Source organism: Somniosus microcephalus, chromosome 1, assembly GCF_052327205.1.
Source record: "Somniosus microcephalus isolate GS21.2 chromosome 1, FLI_Smic_1.0, whole genome shotgun sequence".
In the NCBI taxonomy this organism is placed as follows: Eukaryota; Metazoa; Chordata; class Chondrichthyes; order Squaliformes; family Somniosidae; genus Somniosus; species Somniosus microcephalus.
Genome location: NC_140987.1, coordinates 202,287,589 through 202,314,937, shown reverse-complemented (window position 1 = coordinate 202,314,937; position 27,349 = coordinate 202,287,589). Strand labels below are relative to the sequence as shown.

Here is a 27,349-nt window from a genome sequence, read left to right as displayed (position 1 = left end):
AGCAGATGAAGACGGTTAGGCCTAGAACACTTCCATGAATAGAAAAGTAGAGTATTTTTTAAATGGTGAGAGATTGGGAAATGTTGGTGTTCAGAGGGACCTTGTACATGAATCACTGAAAGTTAACATGCAGGTACAGCAAGCAATTAGGAAAGCAAATGGTATGAAAGAAAGATTTTAAGAGAAGGGAGCACCATTCGTGGCTAACTAAGGAAGTAAAGGATGGTATCAAATTGAAAACGAAGGCATGCAATGTTGCCAAGATTGGTGGGAGACCAGAGGATTGGGAAATTTTTAAAAACTAGCAAAGGATGACTAAAAAAATAATAGAGAGAGAAGATGAATTATGAGAGTCAGCTGGCAAGAAACATTAAAACAGATAGTAAAAGCTTCTACAGGTATATAAAAAGGAAGAGGGTAGCTAAAGTAAACGTTGGTCCCTTAGAGGATGAGACTGGGGAATTAATGGGGACTGGGGATGGCAGGAATGACGTGAGGAGCGATTGTGTCGATTGGGCTTATACTCACTGGAGTTTAGAAGATTGAGAGGGGATCTCATCGAAACCTATAAAATTCTGTCAGGTCTGGACAGACTAGATGCAGGAAGGATGTTTCTGATGGCCGGGGAGTCCAGAACCAGGGGTCATAGTCTAAGGATAAGGGGTAAGCCATTTAGGACTGAAATGAGGAGGAATTTCTTCACCCAGAGAGTGGTGAACCTGTGGAATTCTCTGCCACAGAGGGCGGTGGAGGCCAGTTCATTAAATATATTCAAGAAAGAGTTGGATATATTTCTTGAGGCTAAAGAGATCAAGGGATATGGGGAAAAGGCAGGGACAGGGTACTGAATTTGGATGATCAGCCATGATCACATTGAATGGCGGAGCAGGCTCGAAGGGCCGAATGGCCTACTCCTGCTCCTATCTTCTATGTTTCTAATAATGGGGAACGGGGAAATGGCAGAGACTCTGAACAAATATTTTGTATCTATCTTCACAGTAGAAGACACTAACAACATCCCAACAATGGATAATCAAGGGGCCACAGAGAGGGGGGAACTAAAGACTACCACTAAAGAAATAGTACTTGGTAAAATAATGGGACTAAAAGATGACAAGTCCCCTGGACCAGATGGCCTGCATCCCAGGGTCTTAAAAGAAGTGGCTGCAGAGATAGTGGATGCATTGGTTGCAATATACCAAAATTCCCTGGACTCTGGCGAGGTCCCAGCGGATTGGAAAACCGCAAATGTAACACCCTTATTTAAGAAAGGAGGGAGACAGAAAGCAGGAAACTATAGACCAGTTAGCCTAATATATGTTGTTGGGAAAATGCTGGAGTCCTTCATTAAGGAAGCAGTAGCAGGGCATTTGGAAAATCATAATGCAGTTAAGCAGAGTCAGCGTGGTTTTATGAAAGGGAAACCATGTTTAACAAATTTGCTGGAGTTCTTTGAGGATATAACGAGCAGGGTGGACAAAGGTGAGCCAGTGGATGTGGTGTATTTGGATTTCCAGAAGGCATTCGATAAGGTCCCACATAAAAGGTTACTGCATAAGATAAGAGCTCACGGAGTTGGGGGTAATATATTAGCATGGATAGAGAATTGGCTAACTAACAGAAAGCAGAGAGTCGGGATAAATGGGTCATTTTCCAGTTGACAAATGATAACTAGTGGGATGCCACAGGGATTGGTGCTGGGGCTTAAACTATTTACAATCTACATTAATGACTTGGATGAAGGGACTGAGTGTAATGTAGCCAAGTTTGCAGATGATACAAAGATGGGTGGGAAAGCAAGTTGTGCAGAGGACTCAAAGAATCTGCAAAGGGATATAGACAGGCTAGGTAAGTGGGCAAACATTTGGCACATGGAGTATAATGTGGGAAAGTGCAAGGTTATCCACTTTGGCAGGAAATATAAAAAAGCAAACTATTATTTAAATGGAGAGAGATTACAAAATGCTACAGTTCAGAGGGACCTGGGGGTCCTTGTGCATGAAACACAAAAAGTTAGCATGCAGGTACAGCAAGTAATCAAAAAGGCAAATGGAATGTTGACCTTTATTTTAAGGGGGTTGGAGTATAAAAGCAGGGAAGTCCTGCTACAACTGTACAGGGTATTGGTGAGCCTTGAGTACTGCGTACAGTTTTGGTCTCCTTATTTAAGGAAGGATATTTTTGCATTGGAGGCAGTTCAGAGACGATTCACTAGGTTAATTCCAGAGATGAGGGGGATGACGTATGAGGAAAGGTTCAGCAGGCTGGGCCTATACTCATTGGAATTTAGAAGAATGAGAGGTGATCTTATTGAAACATATAAGATACTGAGGGGGCTCGACAGGGTAGATGCAGAGAGGATGTTTCCCCTCATAGGGAAATCTAGAACTCAGGGGTATAGTTTCAGAATAAAGGGTCGCCCTTTTAGAACTGAGATGAGGAGGAACTTCTTCAGAGGGTTGTAAATCTGTGGAATTCTCTGCCCCAGAGAGCCGTGGAGGCTGGGTCATTAAATACATTTAAGGTGGAGATAGACAACTTTTTGCAAGATAAGGGAGTGAAGGGTTATGGGGAGCGGGCTGGGAAGTGGCTTTGAGCCCTCGATCAGCCATGATCTTATTGAATGGTGGAGCAAGCTCGAGGGGCCAAGTGGCCTATTCCTACTCCTATTTCTTATGTTCTTATGTTGGCCTTTATTACAAGAGGGTTTGAGTATAAGAGTGAAGCAGTCTTACTACAATTATATAGGGCCCTGGTGAGACCACACCTGGTGTATTGTGTACAGTTTTGGTCTCCTTAACTAAGGAAGGATATACTTGCCATAGAGGTAGTGCAATGAAGGTTCACCAGACTGGTTCCTGGGATGGGGGATTGCCCTATGAGGAGATATTGAATAGACTAGGCATATATTCTCTAGAGTTTAGAGGAATGAGAGGTGATCTCATTGAAACGTACAAAATTCTTACAGGGCTTGACAGGGTAGATGCAGGGAAGATGTTTCCCCTGGCTGGGGAGTCTAGAACGAGGGGTCACAGTCTCAGAATAAGGGGTTGGCCATTTAGGACTGAGATGAGGAGAAATTTCTTCACTCAGAGGGTTGTGAATCTGAAATTCTCTACCCCAGAGGGCTGTGGAGGCTCAGTCGTTGAGTATATTCAAGACAGAGATCGATAGATTTTTGAGTATTAAAGGAATCAAGGGATATGGGAAACAACAACAGAAAATGCTGGAAACACTCAGCAGGCCAGGCAGCATCCGTGGAGAGAGAAACAGAGTTAACGTTTCAGGTCTGGGACCCTTCATCAGAACTGGAAAAAGCTGGAAATGTTAACAGATATTAAGCAGGTACAGAGACAGGGGTGGCGGGGGGGGGGGGGTTTAGGAGGGGAGGAAGGAATTGAAAGAACATACTGAAAATGTTGCAAATGGGAATGGCAAAATCATACAGCATGAAAAATGGGGGCAGGGATTATTATCTGAAATTGTTGAACTCTATGTTGAGTCCGGAAGGCTGTAAAGTGCCTAATCGAAAGATGAGGTGCTGTTCCTCGAGCTTACGTTGAGCTTCATTGGAACAATGTAATAGGCCGAGGACAGAGAGATCAGAGTGGGAGTGACGCGGAGAATTAAAGTGACAGGCGACCGGAAGCTCAGGGTCACCCTTGCGGACTGAATGGAGGTGTTCCGCAAAGCAGTCACCCAATCTGCATTTGGTCTCCACAACGTAGAGGAGACCGCATCGTGAGCAGCGAATACAGTATATTAAATTGCAAGAAGTACAAATAAATCGCTGTTTCACCTGGAAGGGGTGTTTGGGACCCTGGACAGTGGGAAGGAAGGAGGTAAAAGGGCATGTGTTGCATCTCCTGCGCTTGCACGGGAAGGTGCCAGGTGAAGGAGAAGGGCTGTTGGGGGTGATTGAGGAGTGGACCAGGGTGTCGTGGAGGGAGCGGTCCCTTCGGAATGCTGAAAGGGGAGGTGAGGGGAAGATGTGTTTGGTGGTGGGATCACGTTGGAGATGGCAGAGGATGATCTGTTGAATGTGGAGGCTGGTGGGGTGAAAGTTGAGGACAAGGGGAACCCTATCGTGGTTCTGGGAGGGAGGGGAAGGGGTGAGAGCAGAAGTGCGGGAAATGGAACGGACATGGTCAAGGGCCGTGTCAACCACAGTAGAGGGGAATCCTCGGTTGAGGAAAAAGGAAGACATGTCGGAAGCACTGGTATGGAAGGTGGCATCGTCGGAACAGACGCGGCGGAGACGGAGAAACTGGGAGAATGGAATAGAGTCCTTACAGGAAGCGGGGTGGGAGGAAGTGTAATCCAGGTAGCTGTGGGAGTCGGTGGGCTTGTAGTGGATGTTTGTCGAAAGCCGATCGCCAGAAATGGAGACGGAGAAGCCAAGGAAGGGAAGGGAAGAGTCGGAGATGGACCATGTGAAGGTGAGGGAAGGGTGGAAATTGGAAGTAAAGTGAATGATACGGGGATAGAGCAGGAAAGTGGAGATGAGATAGAAGATCAGCCATGATCTTATTAAATGGCGGAGCAGGCTCGAAGGGCCAAATGGCCCACTCCTGCTCCTATTTCTTATGTACTTGCCACCAATTTTTTTCCTCACTCTGTGCGATACTTTCCACCTGTACATGTTAACTTGCTTCTGCCAGTGTTCACTTGCATATCTTACCTACTCATTTCGTAGGTATTTGGATGCATCATCGGGTTCAATTATGTTTTTCTCTCCTGCCTCCCCTTGCTATCGTCTGCAAATTTAACCAGTTTGGATTGAACTTTTGAATTTGTTAATACAACATTGATAACTAAAGCCTTCCACGTCAACATCCTCCTAACAAGTACCCTTCAGCTAAATTTTTTAAAGCCCAATTTTTTTACCTCCAAGACCCCACTGCATTAAGCTTAACTAGAATTTGAGGAGATATGAAAAATGACTGTATGTTGACTCATTGGTTAAGTTGCTACACGTATTCAGAGAAAAGTACTTTATTGGTTGCTTGTTGTGATTGTGGACTCTTTTTCTCTACAACAGTGTACTTGGTGAATTGTATGTAATGTTTTGTGTTTTTTCCTTTTTCTCCCTATTGTAGTGGGTTTGTTTTCTTGCGGTTGATTTGTCCAGCTATTCTCAATCCACGGATGTTCAGTATCATTTTGGGTGAGTCGTGCCCGGTCAAAGTTTGCATTGCTTTATACTTTAGAACTATGATGTCCAAGAACTGGCCCATGAGCTTCTTTGATCCAACTCGCAGAGCCCGTGCCAGTTTCCTCTTCTGCAATTTGCACTTGTACACAAAACTAACTTCAATACCTTCAATCTACTTAATATGCAAAAGATAATTAAAATTACCCTGTCTGGAGGATTGACCAATCAAGGAACTACCTTTACTAGTCCTTTAAAGAGCTTCATTTAGGAGGGGGTGGGGGTAGGGGAGGAGTGGGTGGGGGGGGAGAAAGAGACAACTGGAAGAGGTGAGATAAACAGGAGAGAGAAAGGAGGTCAGAAAAGAGAAGATAGAGAATGAATGAAAAGAGGAGAGTGAAAGAAGCAGGCTACAGGAAAGAGGGCAGATGGCGAAGGCTTGCAATGATTTTGTTTTTCATGTATGGGGCAGAGATTGATTATATTTTTTCTCCCCATTTTAGTGCACATAGACTTGCACTTTTATTTATGAAGGCATGTGTTATTACCCATCATGCGGCTCACTCTGGTTTTGACATTTGTATCTGGTCACAGCTGCAAAGGAACTTGGGAACAGGAGTAGGCCATTTAGCCCTTCGAGCCTGTTTCGTCATTCAATGAGATCATGGCTGATCTGTGACCTAACTCTATATACCCGCCTTTGCCCCACATCCCTTAATACCATTGGTTAACAAAAATCTATCAATCTCCGATTTAAAATTAACGATTGACCTATTATCAATTGCCATTTGTGGAAGAGAGTTCCAAACTTCTACCAGCCTTTGCATGTAGAAATGTTTACTAATTTCAACCCTGAAAGGCCTGGCTCTAATTTTTAGACTATGCCCTCTAGCCCTAGACTTTCCAACCGGTGGCAGTAGTTTCTCTCTATCTACCCTATCAGTTCCCCTTAATATCTTGAAAACTTAGATCAAATCACCACTTAACCTTCTAAATTCCAGGGAACCTCGGAACTATCATATTTTTATATATTTTTTATCCACACTTTTGGTTTGTGCCTTTTCCTTTTTTTTTCTTCTCTCCCACTTGGCAGTTGTCTTTCACTCTGCCAGCGCATTTCACACTTCATCTAGAGCCATCCTCTGTTTCTTTACCTGCCCTATTACCATCTCATCTCGCCTTGAATATCTCTTAATGTCTCTTCACCTCTCATAGACCTTCCCTTTTGTTCTTTCATCCCCTCCCCCATTTTCCAGCCCCCAAACTTGCTTTTTCATCCATTTCATTTCTTACTTTTTTCTCAGTTCTGACGAAGGGTCTTCGACCTGAAATGTTAACTCTGTTTCTCTCTCCACTGATGTTGCCTGGCCTGCTGAGTTTTTCCAGCATTTTCTGTTGTTATTCCAGGGAATACAACCCTAGTTTATATAATATCGCCATGATTTAACCCTTGGAGTCCAGGTATCATTCAAAGGTTTGGGGCTATCCCTTTAAAAGGTTAATGTCATGATGTATCCATTACTTTGTATCAAGTAATAAGTTGAAAATATTTTCTCAAATTTTAATATGTATATTTTGTTAGCTAAATTGAATGCATTATAGTATCATAGAGCACAGAAGGAGGCCACTCGGCCTGACATGTCTGTGCTGGCTCCTTGGTAGAGCTATCCCCCTGCTCTTTATCCATAGTCCTGTACATTTTTTCCCTTCAAGTATTTATTCAATCCCCTTCTGCATGGTACTATTCAATCTGCTTCCACCAAACCTTCAGGCAGTGCATTCCAGATCACCATAACTCACTGCGTAAGAAAATATTTCCTTATGTCGCCTCTGGTTCTTTTTACCAATCACTTTAAATCTGTGTTGTCTGGCTATCGACCTTTCTGCCACCCTTCCTTATTTACACTATCAAAACCGTTGATGATTTTGAACACCTCTATCAAATCTCCTCTTAGCCTTTTCTGTTCTAAAGAGAACAACCCCAGCTTCTCCACGCTCTCCACATAACTGAAGTCACTCATCCCTGGTACCATTCTAGTAAATCTCTTCTGTACCCTCTCTAAGGCCTTGGCATCCTTCCTGAAGTGTGGTGCCCAGAATTGAACACTATACTCCACAATAAAATAGGCTAAACCAGTGTTTATAGAGGTTTAGCAGAACTTCCTTGCTTTTGTACTCTGTACCTCTATTAATAAAGCCAAGGATCCCATATGCTTTCTTAGCAGCCTTCTCAACTTGTCCTGACACCTTCAAAGATTTGTGTACATACACCCCAGGTCTCTCCGTTCCTGCAACCCCTTTAAAATTGTACCATCTAGTTTATATTGCCTCTACTCATCCTACCAAAATGTATTACTGCGCATCTCTGCATTAAATTTCATCTGCCACGTGTCTGCCCATTTCAGCAGTCTGTCTGTCCTCCTGAAGAGCACTGGTCCTAATATCGACCCCTGGGGAATACTGCTGTATGTTTCCCTCCAGTCTGAAAAATAACCGTTCACCACTACTCTGTTTTCTGTCCCTTAGCCAATTTTGTATCCACACTGCCACTGTCTAATCCCATGGGCGTTAATTTTGCTAGCAAGTCTATCCACATACACAACACCAACCGCACTACCCTCATCAATCCTCTCCGTTACTTCATCAAAGAACTCAATCAAGTTAGTCAATCGTGAATTTCCTTTAACAAATCCATGCGGACTTTCATTTATTAGCTCACACGTTTCCATGTGTTAATTAATATTGTCCCAGATTATTGTCTCTCAAAGTTGCCCACTACTGACATTAGGGTGATTGGCCTGTAATTGCTGGGTTTATTCCTCTCCCATTTTTTGAACAGGTGTGTTGACATTTGCAATCCTCCAGCCCTCTAGTACCCCCCTCCCCCCATATCTAAGGAGGATTGAAAGATTGCGGCCAGAACCGCCACAATTTCCATGCTTGCTTCTTTCAGTAACCTAGGATGCGTACCATCTAGACCGCATGACTTTTACTTTGAATACTGCCAACCTTTTATGTACCTCTTTATTTGTTTTTATCTTATCCAATATTACTACTACCTCCTCCTTTACTGTTACATTGGCAGCATCCTCTTCTCTAGTGAAGACTGATGCAAAGTATTAATTTAGTACCTCAGCCATACCCTCTGCCCCCACAAGATCTTTTTGTCTCTAATTGACCCCACTCTTTTGACTATCCTTTTGCTGTTTGTGTTTATAAAAGACTTTTGGTTCCCTTTTATCTTAGCTGCTAATCTATTCTCATACCCACTTTTTGTCCCTCTTAATCCCTTTTTGTAGATCTCCTCTCTACATTTGGCTTGGTTCTCAACAGTATTATGAACCTTATTTTTGTCAAAGTCTCCTTTTTCTGTTTCATTTTAATCTCTATTTTTAGTCAGGGAGCTCTAGCTTTGGATCTCCTTCATTTCCCCCTCATGGGAATGTTTCTACTCTGTACCTGAACTGTCTCCTCTTTGAAGGTCTCCCATTGTTCAGTTACTATTTTGCCTACCAATATTTGATTCCAATCTACCTGGGCAAGATTACTTTTTAACTCACTGAAATTAGCCCTCCTCCAGTTAAGTTTTTTATGCTTGATTGTTCCTTGTCCATTTCCATAACTATTCTAACCCAAATGATATGATTACTGTTCTCCAAATGCTCCCCCACTGAAACATGGTCCACTTGCCCCACTTCATCCCCCAGAACAAGATCCAACACTGCTTCCTTCTGCGTTGTGCTGGAAACACTGATCAAGAAAGTTCTCTTGTACACATTTCAGGAATTCCTCCGGCTCTTTGCCCTTTACACGGTTACTAACCCAGTCTATATTAAGATAGTAACAATTATTATGAATATATTCTAGAAAAACTGGTAAAGAAGTGGAGTGAAATTGGTGTAGTGCTTTGGTATACCCATTGTGGCATCAATTCCACAGTAGAAGGATGCAGGTTCATTCACAATTCTGTGCAGGCTGATGTTTTCAGTCTCTGCAGCCAGATAAAGGGCTAATGGACTGTGATTCAGAAGCAAGTTAGTTTTCTATCCTCTTCATCAGCATATGATGCAGAGGGATTTAATGATGTTAGAAAAATGTAAGAGTAAGTGTGGTTTTCCCCTTTTAGTCACCATATTATTTTGATCAAAATGGTGGGATTTGAATCTCTTGTAATGTACGTTTTGGAATGAATGGGGGAAAAGAATATTCCAACGTTGCAACTGTTATTGATTATAATAGAATGAAGAGATTGTCGAGCACGAGAGTTTCCAGTCATTATTCCAGCGATTTCACCCTCCCTGTCCACTGTCTGAGGCTGAACCAAACTGTTCACAACAGTTTGGCGTCCTATTTCACCTTGAGCTGAGCTTCCGACCCCGTATCCACTCCCTCACCAAGACCGCCTACTTCCACCACCATAACATCACCAATCTCCAGCCCCGCCTCAGCTCACGTACGGAAACCCTCATCCGTGCCTTTGTTACCTCTAGAAGCGATTATTCCAATGCTCTCCTGGGCGGCCTCTCAACTTCTCCGTAAACTTGAGCTCATCCAAAACTGCTGCCCGTAACCTAACTCACACCAAGTCCCTTTCACCAATCGCTCCTGCGCTCGCTGACCTACATTAGCTCCCAGGCCGGCAGCGCCTCAATTTTAAAATTCTCATCCTTGATTTGAATCCCCTCCATGGCCTTGTCCCTCCCTATCTCTGTAACCGCCTCCAGCCCTACAACTCTCTGAGATCTCTGCGCTCCCCCAATTCTGGCCTCTATCACATCCCCGATTTCTGTATGCATGATCATTGATTACTTTAACCTCCCCGCTGTGCCCCGTCCTCCTCCCCGCCGCGCCCCGCTCATCTCCCCCCATCTCTGCCCCTTTGTCCTTTCCCTCTGCATGAAATAGAACTGCTTTATTTTGACGATGCAGGTAAATTAAGAAATTATTTCTGACTGCATGATCAATAATTACTTTAGCAGAAATCAGACAATTTTGTAAATATATGGTGACAAAATGCCAACTGCAACAATAACTTTTATTTCCCACTTTTTTTTAGATCCTCCCTCCTCTGCAGCTGCAAGGACTCTCACTCTTGTTGCAAAGTCTCTTCAAAACTTAGCGAATTTGGTGGAATTTGGAGCTAAGGTATTCTAAATTTGAATCCTACAAGTTCAGGCTAAATCAATTGTGATTACTTTCTGTATCTTTGATAGTTCTTCCACAGTTTTGTAGGTAATGTTTCAAATCAAAGTGTCATCACATCAAAATCTTTATTTTCCACATCACAACAGTGTCAATGCCATTCCAGTAGCATTTCCATTTCTGGTCTACAATAGAATAAAATGGCTACTGAAAACTCCCAGCATTTGAGTGGAATGCACTCCATAGGGAAAGCATTACAGACGGAGGATGTAGCAAAATATTTACTGATTTTTTTTATATGCTATACAACTGGCACATGAATTGGCAGCGGGAAACGTAGAAAGGGACCTGAAAGTGTGATGGCCGAGACACAATGTCTCGTCGGTGTAAAGAAACAATTTAAAAAAATGATTGGAACATATAGCCAGAGCAGTGGAGTAGAAGTCAGGAATGCCGAACCAGAACATTTATATTACTGAGAGATCATTTTAAAACTGATATTTTTAAGAACTTTTTCAATGATAAATGTTTGGAACAATCTGCCATGGTACTGTTCTTGGTTAATTTGCTGATTATCAAATAAGTTGTCACCTTATAAGCAGAATTGATTTGGATAATTTAGATTAAATGACAGTTTACAACTTGAGTTCGTAATGTTCTGCAAGCAGTGTAATATTCAGTATCTATGGGGAAATAACTTGTATTTTGTTATAGGAGCCCTACATGGAAGGTGTAAATCCATTCATCAAGAGCAACAAGCAACGAATGATTATGTTCTTGGATGAATTGGGGGTAAGTGCATCTAGTATTGCTTAGTTGGCCAAAAATTAACCCTCTTAAAGACAGTAGTTGGGATTTCTGCACCAAAACATTTTTTATTGTGACCTTATGTTACATTTTATTCTCAAGTTAATTCAATGAATAAGGTCCACAACAGCAAACTTGCATTTATAATAGTATCTTTAACATAGAAAAACATATACCAAGCCAAAGAAGGAGATATTCTGAGGTATAACCAAAACTTAGTCAAAGAGGTTGGTTTTAAGGAGGAGAGGGAGATGGAAAAGCATTACGGGATTTAAACACAAGGTTGAGAATTTTAAATTGGAGGTGTTGGGGGAGTGGGATCCAACATAGGACAGTGTGAAAACAGGGGTGGTGGGTGAGCTGAACTTGGTGTGGGATAAGATACAAGTAACAAAGTTTATGGATGGTAGAGGATGGGAGGCCATCCAGGAGAACATTGGGATAGTTGAGTCTGGAGGTGACTAGTCATGGATGTGGGTTTCAGCAGCGGATAGGATGAGGTCAGGGTGGAAGCTAGTGCTGTTAGGGAGGTGGAAGTCGGCGGTCTTTGTGATGGAGCGCATATGGTGTCAGAAACCCAGAGCACAGAGCTTTGGTCTGGTTCAAACTGATGCAATGGCCAGGGAAAGGCAAGGGTGCAAAATTTGTGATGAGGGCTTTCGTCTTCACAGATTTTAACTGGAGGAAACTGCTGCTCTTTCAAGAATGGATGTTGGACAAGGTGGCCGATAACAGAGGCAGTGAAGGTCTCAAGCGAGCTGGTGGATAGATAGAACTGCATGTCGTCAGCTTACATGGGGAAGCTGACCCCCATATCTATGAGTGATGTTGCCAAAGGGCAGTATGTAAATGAGGAAGAGAAGGGGGGGGGCGAAGGACACTAGAGTTAACAGGTTGGGAAGATAAGCCATTTTCAGGGGTGCCAGGAGTGGAACCAAGCGAGGGCAGTCCATCTAAAGTGACAATAAAGGAGAGGCATTGGAGAAGGATGGTGTGGTTGACTGTATCAAATGCTGCATAGAGGTTGTGGAGGACAAGGAGGGATAATGCATCACAGTCAGAGGTTATTTGTGACTTTGGTTATGGCTGTTTGGTGCTGTGGTGGGCAGAAGCCTAATTTGGAGAGGTTCAAATAGGGAGTTGTGGACAAGGTGAGCAGAAATTTGGGAGGCAATAACAAGTTCAAGGACTTTGAAGAGGAAAGAGATGGGGAGTGTGTGTGGTAGTTTGAAAGGGTAATGGGATTGAGGATTTTTTTTTTAAGGAGTGTGGTGGTGGTGGATTTGAAAGGGAAGAGGACAGTACCTGAAGAGAAGGAACCATTTAAAATGTCAGCTAGCATGGAGGCTAGGAAGAGAAGTTGGGTGGTCAGTTTAGTGGGAATAGGATCAAGTGAGCAGGAGGTGGGTCTTGTGGACAAGCTGAGCTCAGAGAGGATATGATGGGAGAGAAGCTAGCGAAGGGTGGGTTCAGGGCTAGGACAGGGGGGTGGGAGCCTAGGTGGCGGCTTAGCTTGATGGGGAAGGGGGGAGGCAGCTGAACAGATAGGCTCAATCTTAGTGACAAAGAAGTCAATGAGCTCCTTGCACTTACTGGAGCAGAGGGTGGAGAGGGCAAAGGAGAGAGGTTTACAGAGATTATTGGTAGAATGATACTGGAGTGGTGGGTGGTTTTGGCAGAGGAGATTGAGGCCCGATAGCTCTTGATGTGGCTCAGTCAATTCTTGTGACGATGGCTGAACCAATTGTGCACTGGATACCTTCAAGTCTGCACCCCTTCAACTTGAGGGGAAAAGATAGCGGTCATACGAATTAGGAGCAGGAGTAGGCCACTCGGTCCCTTGAGCCTGCGCTGCCATTCAATAAGATCATGGCTGATCTGATTACTCCACATCCCTGATAACCTTTCAAGAATCTATCTACCTCTGCCTTAAAAATATTCAAAAACTCTGCTTCCACCACCCTCTGAGGAAGAGAGTTCCAAAGACTCACGACCTTCTGAGAAAACATTTCTCCTCATCTGTCTTAAATGGGTGACCCTTTATTTTTAAACAGTGACCCCCTAGTTCTAGATTCTCCCACAAGAGGAAACATCCTCTCCACATCCACCCTGTCAAGACCCCTCAGGATCTTATATGTTTCAATCAAGTCACCTCTTACTCTTCTAAACTCCAGTGGATACAAGCCTAGCCTGTCCAACCTTTCCTCATAAGACAACCCACCCATTCCAGGTATTAGTCTAGTAAACCTTCTCTGAACTGCTTCCAACGCATTTACCTCCTTCCTTAAATAAGGAGACCAATACTGTACACAGGACTCCAAATGTGGTCTCACCAATGCCCTGTATAACTGAAGCATAACCTCCTTACTTTTGTATTCAATTCCCCTCGCAATAAACAATAACATTCTATTAGCTTTCCTAATTATTTGCTGTACCTGCAGAGTAACCTTTTGCGATTCATGCACTAGGACACCCAGATCCCTCTGCATCTCAGAGCTCTGCAATCTTTCCCCATTTAGATAATATGTTTCTTTTTTATTCTTCCTGCCAAAATGGACAACTTCACACTTTCCCATATTATACTCCATTTGCCAGATCTTTGCCCACTCACTTAACCTATCTATATCCCTTTGTAGCCTCCTTATGTCCTCTTCACAATTTACTTTCCTACCTATCTTTTTGTCATCCGCAAATTTAGCAACCATACCTTCGGTCCCTTCATCCAAGTCATTTATATAAATTGTAAAAGGTTGAGGCTCCAGCATTGATCCCTGTGGCACACCACTTGTTGCATCTTGCCAACCAGAAAATGACACATTTATGCCTACTCTCTGTTTCCTGTTAGCTAACCAATCTTCTATCCATGCCAATATGTTACCCCCTACACCATGAGCTTTTATTTCCTGCAATAACCTTTGATGTGGCACCTTATCAAATGCCTTCTGGAAATCTAAGTACAGTATATCCACCGGTTCCCCTTTATCCACGACACATGTTACTTCCTCTAAGAACTCCAATGAATTGGTTAAACATGATTTCCCTTTCACAAAACCATGTTGACTCTGCCTGATTACCTTGAACTTTTCTAAGTGCCCTTCTATAACGTCGTTAATAATAGCTTCTAACGTCTTCCCTATGACGGATATTAAGCTAACTGGCCTGTAGTTTCCTGCTTTCTGTCTCCCCTTTTTGAATAAAGGAGCTACATTCACTATTTTCCAATACAATGGAACCTTCCGCAAATCTAGAGAATTTTGGAAAATTAAAACCAACGCATCAACTATCTCACTAGCCACTTTTAAGACCCTAGGATGAAGTCCATCAGGACCCGGCGACTTGTCAGCCCGCAGTTCCAACAATTTGCTCAGTACCACTTCCCTGGTGATTATAATTTTCTTGAGTTCCTCCCTCCCTTCCATTTCCTGATTTACAGCTCCTCTATAGTGAAGATCGATGAAAATACCTGTTCGATTCAACTGCCATCTCCTTATTTTCCATTATTAAGTCCCCAGACTCACTTTCTATAGGACCAACGCTCACTTTAAGTCTTTTCTTTTTATAATGTTTTTATATTTCTAGCTAGCTTTCTCTCGTACTCTAATTTTTCCTTTCCTTATTAATCTTTCAGTCATTCTTTGCTGTTTTTTATATTCTGTCCAATCTTCTGACCTGCCACCCATCTTTGCGCAATTATATGCATTTTCTTTTTTAGTTAACCACGGATGGTGGGTCCTCCCCTTGGAATTTTTCTTCTCCTTGGAATGTATATATTCTGTGTATTCTGAAATATCCCCTTAAATGTCTGCCACTGCAATTCTCTTGACCTATCCCTTAACCTAATTTGCCAGTTCACTTTAGCTAGCTCTGCTTTCATGCCCTCATAATTGCCCTTATTTAAGTTTAAAATACTGGTCTTGGACCCACTCTTCTCTCCCTCAAACTGAATGTAAAATTCAATCATATTATGATCACTGCTAGGGGCGCCTTCACTATGAGGTCATTAATTAATCCTATCTCATTGCACAATACCATGTCCAGTATAGCCTGCTCACTGGTTGGCTCCAGAACGCGCTGTTCTAAGAAACTATCCCGAAAACATTCTATGAACTCCTCATCTAGGCTACCTTTGCCCATCTGATTTTTCCAGTCTATATGTAGATTAAAATCCCCCATGATTATTGCCGTACCTTTCTGACAAGCTCCCAATATTTCTTCCTTTATACTCCATCCTCCCATGTGGTTAGTGTTAGGGGGCCTGTACACCACTCCCACAAGTGACTTCTTGCCTTTATCATTTCTCATCTCTACCCAAACCGCTTCTACATCCTGGTTTCCTGAACTTGGATCATCCCCCTCTATTGTGCTAATATCATCATTAATTAACAGAGCCACCCCTCCACCTTTTCCCACCTTCCTGTCCTTTCTAAATGTCACGTACCCTTCAATATTCAGGTCCCAACCTATGTCATCCTGCAGCCATGTTTCTGTAATGGCTATCAGATCGTACTTTTTTATTTCTATTTGCGCTGTCAGTTCATCTGCTTTGTTTCGAATGCTACATGCATTCAGATGCAGAGCCTTTAGTTTTGTCCTTTTATTATTTTTGTAACCTCTAGCCTGAACTGTTGATTTACTCTTAGATTTGTACTGTCCATCCCTTCCCGTCACGTTCTGTTTATCATTTCCCATATTAATACCATTCTCTCTTGCCTTGCCTCTACTCTTTGATTTACCACATCTTCCCAAATTTGATCCCTTGCCCCACTATTTAGTTTAAAGCCCTCTCTACCGCCCTAGTTGTATGACTCACCAGAACACTGGTCCCAGCATGGTTCAGGTGAAGACCGTCCCAACGATACAGATCCCACTTTCCCCAGTACTGGTGCCAGTGCCCCAGGAATTGAAACCCATTTCTCCCACACCAGCCTTTGAGCCACGCATTCATCTCTCTAATTTTATTTACCCTATGCCAATTTGCTCGTGGCTCAGGTAATAATGCAGACATTATTAACCTTGAGGTTCTGCTTCTTAATTTAGCCCCTAGCTGCTCATACTCTCTCACCAGGCTAATACCTGGGATGGCAGGAATGACGTACGAGGAGAGATTGGGTCGATTGGGCTTGTACTCACTGGAGTTTAGAAGACTGAGAGGGGATCTCATCGAAACCTATAAAATTCTGTCAGGCCTGGACAGACTAGATGCAGGAAGGATGTTCCCGATGGCCGGGGAGTCCAGAACTAGGGGTCATAGTCTAAGGAATAAGGGGTAAGCCATTTAGGACTGAGATGAGGAGGAATTTCTTCACCCAGAGAGTGGTGAACCTGTGGAATTCTCTACCACAGAAGGCAGTGGAGGCCAATTCATTAAATATATTCAAGAAGGAGTTGGATATATTTCTTAAGGCTAAAGGGATCAAGGGATATGGAGAGAAGGCAGGAACGGGGTACTGAATTTGGATGATCAGCCATGATCTCATTGAATGGCGGAGCAGGCTCGAGGGGCCGAATGGCCTACTCCTGCTCCTATCTTCTATGTTTCTATGTAGCAGAACCTTTTTCCTAGTTGTACCGATGTCATTGGTACCTACGTGGACCACGACCACTGGCTCCTCCCCCTCCCACTGCAAGTTCCTCTCCAGCCCAGAGCAGATGTCCTGAACCCTGGCACCGGGCAGGCAATACAGCCGTCTGGACTCTTGCTCTCGGCCGCAGAGAACTGTATCTATCCCCTTGACTGTGCTGTCCTCTATTACCACTAGATACCTATTAAACTCCTCTCCCCTCCCTCCCTCCCTACCTACCCCCTCCCTCCCTCCCCTCTCCCTCCCTCCCCTCTCCCTCCCTCCCCCTCTCCTCCCTCCCCCCCTCCTCCCCTCCCTCCCCCCCCTTCCCTCCCTCCCCTCCTCCCTACCCCCCTCCGTCCCCCCTCCCTTTCCCCTTCTCCCTTCCCTCCCCTCCCTCCTTCCCCTCCCTCCTCCCCTTCCCCCCCCTCTCCCTCCCCCCTCCCTCCCCCTCCCCCCTCCCTCCCCCCTCTGCCCCCTTCCCTCCCCCCTTCCCTCCCCCTTCCTCCCTCCCCCTCCCCCCTCCCTCCCCCCTCTGCCCCCTTCCCTCCCCCTTCCTCCCTCCCCCTCCCTCCCTCCCCCCTCCCCCCTCGCCTCCTCCCCCTCGCCCTCCTCCCCCTCGCCCCTCCTCCCCCTCGCCCCTCCTCCCCCTCTCCCCTCCTCCCCCTCTCCCCTCCTCCCCCTCCCTCCCTCCCCTCCTTCCCTCCCTCCCTCCTTCCCCCCTCCCCTTCTCCCTTCCCTCCTACCCCCCTACCCTTCTCCCTTCCCTCCCTCCCTCCTCCCCTCTGCCCCCGTCCCCCCTTCCATCCCCCCTCCGTCCTCCCTCCCCTCCACCCCTCCCCTTCTCCACCCCCTCCCCTTCTCCCCCCTTCCCACCCCTCCCTCCCTCCCCCCTTCCCCCCTCCTCCCCTTCCTCTCCTCTCTTCCCCCTCCCTCTTCCTCCCCTTCTTCCCCCCCTCCTCCCCTTCTCCCCCTCCCTCTCTCTCCCTCCCTCTCCCCCCTCCCCCTCTCCCCCCTCCCCCTCTCCCCCCCTTCCCTCCCTCCCTCCCCCTCCTGCCCCCTCCCTCCCTCCCCCTTCCTCCTCCCCCTCTCTCCCCGTCCCTCCCTCCCCCCCTCTCTCCCCCGTCCCTCCCTCCCACCCTCTCCCCCTGTCCCTCCCCCTCCTCCCAGCTCACCTCTTTCTCTTTTTTAACTTGCAGTAGCTGGGAACTAGTCTACATGTGTTACTACCTTTTGCTGTTCCTTCAGGTGTCTCAATCGAGAATAAACTCTTACATCCAGCAAAGTGGGGAAAGATTATTTGATTGCGCAGGGCTGCAATTTCTGAGGACAGTGTCCTCAAGTATGTGTTTCCCATGGAATGATTACAATATGAATATTGTATGTGAAAGTTGAAGTTCATTCAGAGAATAAAGAATATACCTACAGTAGGTAATTACAAAGATTCTTTTGTAATTTGTTCAACTTCTTCATACAAATGAATAGGCCATCATTCCAGCTGAGGTATGGGGACACTGTCCCTTATAAAGGTTGATACATATTGATTATAAATTTCTCCTTCTGCCACATATTTTCCAAGTTCACCTCATTTCTTGTAATTCTTTAATCGATAGCAGTTGTCAGCATACCAGCAGAAAGTGGTCTTCATTGTTTTATCTGTTTCACACACTTTGTGTTAATAATCTTACTATTTGCAAGATTTTTTTCCTTTTTTAAAAAATAAACTAGATTAATATTTAAAAGATGTGAGCTTTCCCCTTTGTTAAAGACCTTAGTCCAGACCACCTGCATCTCAAAACCATCCTAGTTTAATTGGCTGTCTATTCCTATTGTATGTGAGGGTTGAACAGCATTCAAAAAGTGACAAATACTGTAGCTAAAATACATAATCCTGATAGTATATAGTTGTCTTCATTTTCTAATTATAGGATGCTTCACATGGAACTGTTTTGTCCCTTTTTAGATAGATCTGTTTCAATCAATACGCAGACATCACAACATATTCATTAGCTTTTCCTTAAGAAAGAACTGATGCACTCTTGAAAGGCTCACTTGATGTTGGCACCAGCTTGGATTCCATTTCTTTTTAAAGAACAGATTACTTTATCTGTATTTTCTTAAATGAGCTATTTTATTTTTGTCTTTAGAATGTCCCTGATCTTCCTGACACTACAGAGCACTTTAGGACTGACTTGTCTCGTGACCTGGCAGCTTTGCATGAAGTTTGTGCAGCACATTCAGATGAACTTCGCATCCTAAGTAATGAACGGGGAGTTCAACAGGTAACTTGTGTTTTTGTCCAGATGCTTCTTTAAAATTGAAATATACCAAGAATTCCGATTAACATCTTTGGTTGCATGAGTGGGAAGAGTTGTGATCAATGGTGCTCAGGAACTGAATTAATACAAATTGAGGCACCCTGGTCTTGTAGGTTAACTGGTAATTGAACTAAACCAAACCAATTACTCACAGTAGCTCCCCAAAATATTGCAAGCTAGAATAAAGTTATCATACATTACGATACTAAACCATATACACCAGAGGCTCCATGTTCAACTTCTGGCCTGCCCTAATTCACAGTTCCCACTCCTGATTGTTATCCGATACATCTTCCTGGGCAGTGTACATTTATGGATGTTGGATGAAGCACTTCAGCTGGAAGTGCCTTCCACAACAAAATAAACTGCCTGCACTCACTATCTAGGCGTGATAGTAATCACTATCTATCGCGCATGAAGAATGGCATAATTGAGACCTTTTTGTGGATTGTTTGTCTGCAGTTTTTCCTGCCTTCAAGGGCTACTCCTACTCATAGGGATAATCAAAATTGGATTTTACCAATTTCTACCATTAATTCCTTCATTTTTCAGGTTGATGGATCAGTAAAATCTGATTCTGCCTGAATTCCGGCCTGAAATGTCCCAAATTCTCTTCAGTTTTTGCGGATCCCAAGACGTGTATGCATCGTGCTAGTGATGCCATTATGCAGGTTTAATGGTGTACATACTGCACATACATAAGTGATGCATGTGCATCTTGGGTCACAATTTTTAGTGCCAAATTATGTTAAGGGAGTGAAGTCCTCCGGTCAGTTCATAGAAACATAGAAGATAGGAGCAGGAGTAGGCCATTCGGCCCTTCGAGCCTGCTCCGCCATTCAATGAGATCATGGCTGATCATCCAAATTCAGTACCCTGTCCCTGCCTTCTCCCCATATCCCTTGATCCCTTTAGCCTCAAGAAATATATCCAACTCTTTCTTGAATATAATGAACTGGCCTCCACCGCCCTCTGTGGCAGAGAATTCCACAGGTTCACCAGCCATCAGAAACATCCTTCCTGCATCTATAGGTTTCGATGAGATCCCCTCTCAATCTTCTAAACTCCAGTGAGTATAAGCCCAATCGACACAATCTCTCCTCATACGTCATTCCTGCCATCCCAGGTATCAGCCTAGTGAATCTTCGCTGCACTCCCTCCATGGCAAGAACGTCCTTCCTCAGGTAAGGTGACCAAAACTGCACACAATACTCAAGGTGTGGTCTCACCAAGGCCCTGTACAACTGTAGCAAGACATCCTTGTTCCTGTACTCGAACCCTCTTGCTACAAAGGCCAACATACCATTTGCCTTCTTAACCGCCTGCTGCACCTGCATGCTTACCTTCAGCGACTGGTGCACAAGGACACCCAGGTCTCTTTGCACTTCCCCTTCTCCCAATCTATTGCCATTCAAATAATAATCTGCCTTCCTGTTTTTGCCACCAAAGTGGATAACCTCACATTTATCGACATTATAGTGCATTTGCCATGTTTCTGCCCAATCACCCAACCTGTCCAAATCGTACTGGAGTTTCCCAACATCCTCCTCGCAGCTTACCCTCCCACCCAGCTTTGTGTCGTCTGCAAATTTGGAGATATTACATCCAATTCCCTCGTCCAGATCATTAATATATATTGTGAACAGCTGGGGTCCTAGGACTGATCCTTGCGGTACCCCACTAGTCACTGCCTGCCACTCGGAAAACGACCCGTTTATTCCAACTCTCTGCTTTCTGTCCGTCAACCAGTTCTCTATCCAAGTCAATACCTTGCCCCCAATCCCATGTGCCTTAATTTTGCATGCTAATCTCTTATGTGAGACCTTATCGAAAGCGTTCTGAAAGTCCAAATACACCACATCCACTGGTTCTCCCTTATCTATTTTACCAGTTACATCCTCAAAAAATTCCAGTAGATTAGTCAAGCATGATTTCCCTTTTGTAAATCCATGTTGACTTTGTCCGATCCTGTCACTGCTTTCCAAGTGCTCTGCTGTTACATCTTTTATAATAGACTCTAGCATTTTCCCCACTACCGATGTCAGCTAATTCCCCGCTTTTTCTCTACCACCTTTTTTGAATAGTGGGGTAACATTAGCTACCCTCCAATCCATGGGTACCGTTCCAGAGTCTATCGAGTGCTGGAAGATGACCAGTAATGCATCTACTATCTCTAGGGCCACTTCCTTAAGTTCCCTGGGATGTAGACCATGAAGCCCTGGGGATTTATCGGCCTTCAGTCCCATCAGTTTTCCCAACACCATTTTCCTACAAATACTGATTTCTTTCAGTTCCTCTCTTTCATCAGACCCTATGTTCCCCGGCATCTCTGGGAGGTTATTTGTGTCCTCCTTTGTGAAGACAGAACCAAAGTATGTATTTAGTTGGTCTGCCATTTCCTTGTTTCCCATTATAAATTCCCCTGATTCTGACTGTAAGGGACCTATGCTTGACTTCACCAATCTTTTTCTCTTCACATATCTATAAAAGCTTTTACAGTCAGTTTTTATGTTCCCTGCAAGCTTACTCTCATATTCTATAATCCCTTTGTCCTCCTTTGTTGACTCCTGAACTGCTCCCAATCCTCAGGATTATTGCTTTTTCTAGCCAATTTATATGTCCTCTCCTTGGATCTTATGCTATCCCTAATTTCCCTTGTTAGCCACGGTTGAGTCACCTTTTTTGTTTTATTTTTATGCCAAACTGGGATGAACAAATTCTGTAGCTCATCCATTCGGTCTTTGAATGTTTGCCATTGCCTATCCACCGTCAACCCTTTGAGCGCCATTCCCCAATCAATCCTACCCAACTCGCTTCTCAGACCATCGTAGTTTCCTTTATTTAAATTGAGGACCCTAGTCTCTGAGTCAACTACTTCATTCTCCATCTTAATGAAGAATTCGATCATATTATGATCGCTCCGACCCAAGGGGCCTCGTACAACAAGATTGCTAATTAATCCTTTCTCGTTACATAATACCCAGTCTAAGATGGCCTGATCTCTGGTTGGTTCCTCGACATATTGGTCCAGGAAACCATCCTGTAAACACTCCAGGAATTCCTCCTCCACAGCATTGTTACTAATTTGGTTGGCCCAATCTATATGTAGATTAAAGTCACCCATGATGACTGCTGTGCCCTTATTGCACGCTTCTTTAATTTCCCTTTTAATGCCATCCCCAACCTTCACCTTACTGTTTGGAGGTCTATATACCACTCCCACTAATGTTTTTTTCCCCTTAGTATTTCTCAATTCTACCCATACAGATTCCACATCATCAGAGCTAATATCCTTCATTACAATTGTATTAATCCCTTCTTTAACCAGTAATGCTACCCCACCTCCCTTTCCTTTTTGCCTATCTTTCCTGAATATCGAATACCCCTGGATGTTTCTTGGCCATCCTTGAGCCACGTTTCCGTAATCCCAACCAAATCGTATTTGTTTACCTCTATTTGCGCAGCCAATTCATCCACCTTATTACAAATGCTCCTCGCATTAAGACACAAAGCCTTCAGGCTTGTTTTTTTGACGCTCTTAGACCTATTAGAATTATTATTTACTGCGGCCACGTTTGATTTAAACTGTTGATTTCTCCGACTGCCACTTTTGTTTTTCTCCTTCCTATCTTTTGCTTTTATCCCTGTTTTCCTTTCCTCTGTCTCCCTGCTCAGGTTCCCAACCCCCTGCCATTTTAGTTTAAACCCCCCCCCCCCCCTCCCCCCCGAACAGTGCTAGCAAACCTCCCCGCAAGGATATTTGTCCCGCTCTGGTTCAGGTGCAACCCGTCCGACTTGTACAAGTCCCACCTTCCCCAGAAGCAGGCCCAGTGATCCAGGAAACTAAAGCCCTCCCTCCTGCACCAACTCTTTAGCCACGCATTCATCTGCTCTATCCTCCTATTCCTATACTCACTAGCACGTGGCACCGGGAGTAATCCAGAGATTACAACCTTTGAGGTCCTGCTCTTTAATCTGCTACCTAGCTCCCTAAATTCTTGTTGCAGGACCTCATCCCTCTTCCTACCTATGTCGTTGGTCCCAATGTGAACCACGACCTCTGCCTGTTCACCCTCCCCCTTCAGAATGCCCTGCAGCCGTTCAGTGACATCCTTGACCCTGTCACCAGGGAGGCAACAAACCATCCTGGAGTCACGTCTACGGCCACAGAAACGTCTATCTGTTCCCCTTACGATAGAATCCCCTACCACTATTGCTCTCCCACTCTTTTTCCTCCCTTCCTGAGCAGAAGCACCCCCGGTGCCAGGAAGTTGGCTGCTGCTGCCTTCCTCTGGTGAGTCATCCCCCTCAACAGTATCCAAATTGGTATACCTGTTTGAAAGGGGGATGGCCACAGGGGTCCCCTGCACTACCTGCCTGCTTGTACTGCTCCGCCTGGTGGTCACCCATTTCCCTTCTGCCTGTGCCGCCCTACCCTGCGGCGTGACCAGCTCATCATGCGTGTAATCCACGACCCTCTCAGCATTGTGAATGCTCCACAACCCATCCATCCGCAGCTCCAGCGCCTCAATACGGCCCGTTAGTAGCTGCAGCTGGATGCATTTCTGGCACACGTGGTCATCAGGGACACTGGCAGCGTCCCTGAATTCCCACATAGAGCAAGAGGAGCATAACACGGGGCTGGGCTCTCCTGGCATGATTTACCCCTTTAATTAATTTAAATTAATTCAATACCACCAGTTAAAGATATACTCTAGGGCGCTTATTTACCAACTGTCCCCACTACACCACAGAGACCCAAGAAAATATAAACCGCTGAATTTAAGCTTGTAATAAAAGAAATACTCACCAACCAATCACTTACCTGCTTCCTGGTGACGTCACACTTGGATTACTTTTTACCTCTCTCCTCTGCTGTTGAATTGGTATGCCTCGTTCGCTGCCGCCGGTTTTAACTGCCGCTGGTCGCGCCTCTGCTCTCCCCCAGGTCCAAGCTCTCTGTTCGGGCCTCGTTCGCTGCCGCCGGTTTTAACTGCCGCTGGTCGCGCCTCTGCTCTCCCCCAGGTCCAAGCTCTCTGTTCGGGCCTCGTTCGCTGCCGCCGGTTTTAACTGCCGCTGGTCGCGCCTCTGCTCTCCCCCAGGTCCAAGCTCTCTGTTCGGGCCTCGTTCGCTGCCGCCGGTTTTAACTGCCACTGGTCGCGCCTCTGCTCTCCCCCAGGTCCAAGCTCTCTGGTCGGGCCTCGTTCGCTGCCGCCGGTTTTAACTGCTGCTGGTCGCGCCTCTGCTCTCTCCAGGTCCAAGCTCTCTGGTCGGGCCTCGTTCGCTGCCGCCGGTTTTAACTGCCGGAGAAAGATCTGATTGTCTTGAATTTTAGTAATGTTCCAAATAAAAACTGATTTTCTCAATTTACCCAGTTTTTTTTAAGTTCAGTATATTTTTTATCATGATTTTTCTCCCACTTTTTAATGCAAAAGTTTAAATGTGAAAAATGCCTGAATAAACCAGTGTTTTTAAATCAACAATTAAAGCTGACTTTAATGATCTTTAGATGTGTCTCATCCAAGAATGATCACTGGACATGTCTCTGCTTTCCACTCTCCTTTGGTGGGTAGAATGGAAGGGGAGCAACTTATGCTGCCTTTCTAAACTGGTCTGAATAGTGTTACCCTTTTGTCAGTTAGGTTGTTCTGACATGAGACTTAAACTGAATTTTTAACAGCTAGTGAGATTCTTTCAGCCAATTCCTGGAATATTGCCCTGATAACCATTTAGAACAATCACTGTGATTGTGACTCCAAATTAGTAAGTAAAGTCAGTAAATGTCATGCCTGGATAGTAGACCCTACCATCTCGTGTTTGACAAATGGCAGCACTCAAATCCCAAACCAATTTTGGTTTTTTTAACCCAAATTTGGTTCATTTATCTCTGATAATTTGACTGTTGTGCCAAAGTTTATCCAGTTGTGTTTCTCTTTTTGTAAGAAAGTACCATGTGAATAAGATGCACAAGATATCTGCTTAATATGTCAATCGGGCATAGGATCCAATTAGTTATTTGTTTCCTTTGTAAGCTAAACCAGTTAGTAATGTGGAACGCATGACTTTGTTACTTCCTCGTAGGGCAGGAATTACCAGAAGGTTAGAGCTTGCTCAGGTATAGCTGTCCTCACAATTCTTTGATTAAAATTCAGACTCTACATACAAAGCTGCCTCCAGGCCAACCCTTCATCTTCAGACCTGATATTGCTCAGTGAGTGTTGTATTATATTTTATGAAGTTCCTAATTTCATATGACATCTTGAAGCTTAGTTATCAATCAATATATTGGGGCTTATTTTAGTATTATTACAGTTGCCAAATTTATATTGGTCTTAGGTTTTGCTGTTGTCTAATCCAGACAGAGATTGGACCACTTGACTTATTTTGAATGGACAGGTATTTCCCTAATTTTTCCCTCTTCCCCAATCCACATGGCATTAAAGGAATTCTCTTTGTTTGAGCTTCAAAGAATGAGACTGTACCTACAATAAGTAACTTAACATTGTATAATATTTAATCTGTTTTTAAAATATGTTGGTAACTATTTCTGATGTCTTTATTTATTTTTCAGCATGTCTTGAAAAAACTTCTGGCCATTACAGAACTGTTGCAGCAGAAACGAAACCAGTATTCTGCATCTAATAGGTAGCAGCCTTCCTGTTCAGAGAATTCTGCATGGATTAGCATGTCCCAAGGTTATCATTGGGAATCTCACTTTCTCTTGTTACTTCTGAAATAACACCTATGTACAACATTCCCTCTACCGTGTGAACTATGCAACAGAAAAACAGCTGGTTGATGTTTTCACCAGTAACTTAGTAAGCTATTTGTGCAGGCCACCTCTTGCACTTTCTTCTCTGAACAAATCACTAGCCGCTGAGCCTTGATGTACCAGTCACCTTTCACAAAGCTAGGTGGATTGACAACATAATAGACTTTTAAGGTGTTTAATATTTCAAGTTGCCAAAGTTCCCAGGATCTATCCAGAGATGCAGTACAAAATGCCAGTCAACTGACAAGATGAAGAAACAAGTTGAATTGCTTGTGTTTGTTATAACTGGAGTATGGGCTGTAAAGTGTTTTATACTGTAACTTCTGACTGACTACTTTTATGGTTGTTAAGATTGCTTACATCTTTAATCTCTGGTTATATTTAGTTTGGAAATGTCTTTAAATACCAAGATTCCTCGCTAAAGACTGGTTATTTTATACTCTTGAAAAGAATTCTGCAACAAGCATTCATTGCTTGACAATGAATGTGCAGAGAGATCACAGCATTTGTTGTGCCACTAATTTTGAACGGTTTAATTACACTGTATATGATTGGCTAAGTCTTCCATCAAAGACAATAGAGAAAAGTTCTCTGTTAAAGTTACTTAATCAAAAGCTTTGTATGTATAATGTTTACAAATGTAAACAATTTCAATAGTTGAATAAATTTATTGATCATTGTATTGGAAATGCATGCACTTATTAAACCATTTTGTAAAGTAGCCTGTTACTTTGACTTTTTGTTTCAATACATGAAGAGCAGTGTTGAAATCGACAGTTCAAACCCATTCAAGCAATCTATTTTAATGACATTGGATTTCAGATACAACAGTCGCAAAACATTATAAGGAAAACAGTAAATTATGATGAATTGTGCGATATGAATATAGTATCTACTAAATGTGTAAATACAATTATTTAGCTTTCAGATTTCATTCTGTGTATAGACATGGTTTCCATTTCAACTTTTTGTTTCTGATTTAGCCAACCAAGTAAAGTTGTTGGGTTTTGTGGTTTTTACAGTAGACTTGTGAATTTCCCGTGGCATTGCACACAGTAAGTTGGAGAATATGGTTTCTCTTACCTGTCTTTGTATTGCTGTTTCTCTGTCTCTCTCTGTCCTCTTCTGCATTTCTCTCCCTATCCTTTTTGCTTTTCTTTATGCTATCTTCCATTTATCTCTCTCTCTTTTTGGTTAGGTGGGTGATGCGGCAGAGGAAGGAGCCGCAAATGGCTACAGGTTGCATTGTCCAGTGGAGGAAGGAGAAAAAAGGGCTTCAGTGGCTCCCTTCCCATCCACTTCTCCATCACTCATGCTTCCCACATACTCCACTCACTACATCCCTTACCTCTTCACCTTCCTGCTTCTTGTACTCACTAGAATTGCAACTCCGCCTTTTCCATTTATCTTCCCCTCTTCCTTGCTCCACTGTCACTCACCATAACCCTCTATTCACTCCCCCCAAGGGCAGGTTACCAGAGGCCCCCTTACCTTCAATCTGTTCCCATCCCCTTCTATCCATTTGCCTTCACAATTCAACTTTTAAAAAAGCTCGAATTAGGGTGCGGAATGTCTTTTTTCCTCTCTGCCTTTTTCT

The 27,349-nt window shown here is 43.9% G+C and overlaps 1 protein-coding gene across 2 annotated transcripts in view; it reads left to right on the top strand.

Moving 5' to 3' along the window:
- Positions 1-26,473, top strand: part of LOC147124553 (ras GTPase-activating protein 1-like) — a 212,293-nt gene extending 185,820 nt beyond the window's left edge. For both annotated transcript variants that reach the window (XM_085989292.1, XM_085989284.1), the window contains exons 21-25: positions 5,100-5,167; positions 10,209-10,297; positions 11,009-11,086; positions 18,810-18,944; positions 25,552-26,473. In XM_085989292.1, coding sequence (XP_085845418.1) covers positions 5,100-5,167; positions 10,209-10,297; positions 11,009-11,086; positions 18,810-18,944; positions 25,552-25,629 — 448 coding nt within the window. In that variant the 3' untranslated portion in view covers positions 25,630-26,473. The remainder of the gene's footprint in view (positions 1-5,099; positions 5,168-10,208; positions 10,298-11,008; positions 11,087-18,809; positions 18,945-25,551) is intronic.
- The last annotated feature ends 876 nt before the right edge of the window (positions 26,474-27,349 follow it).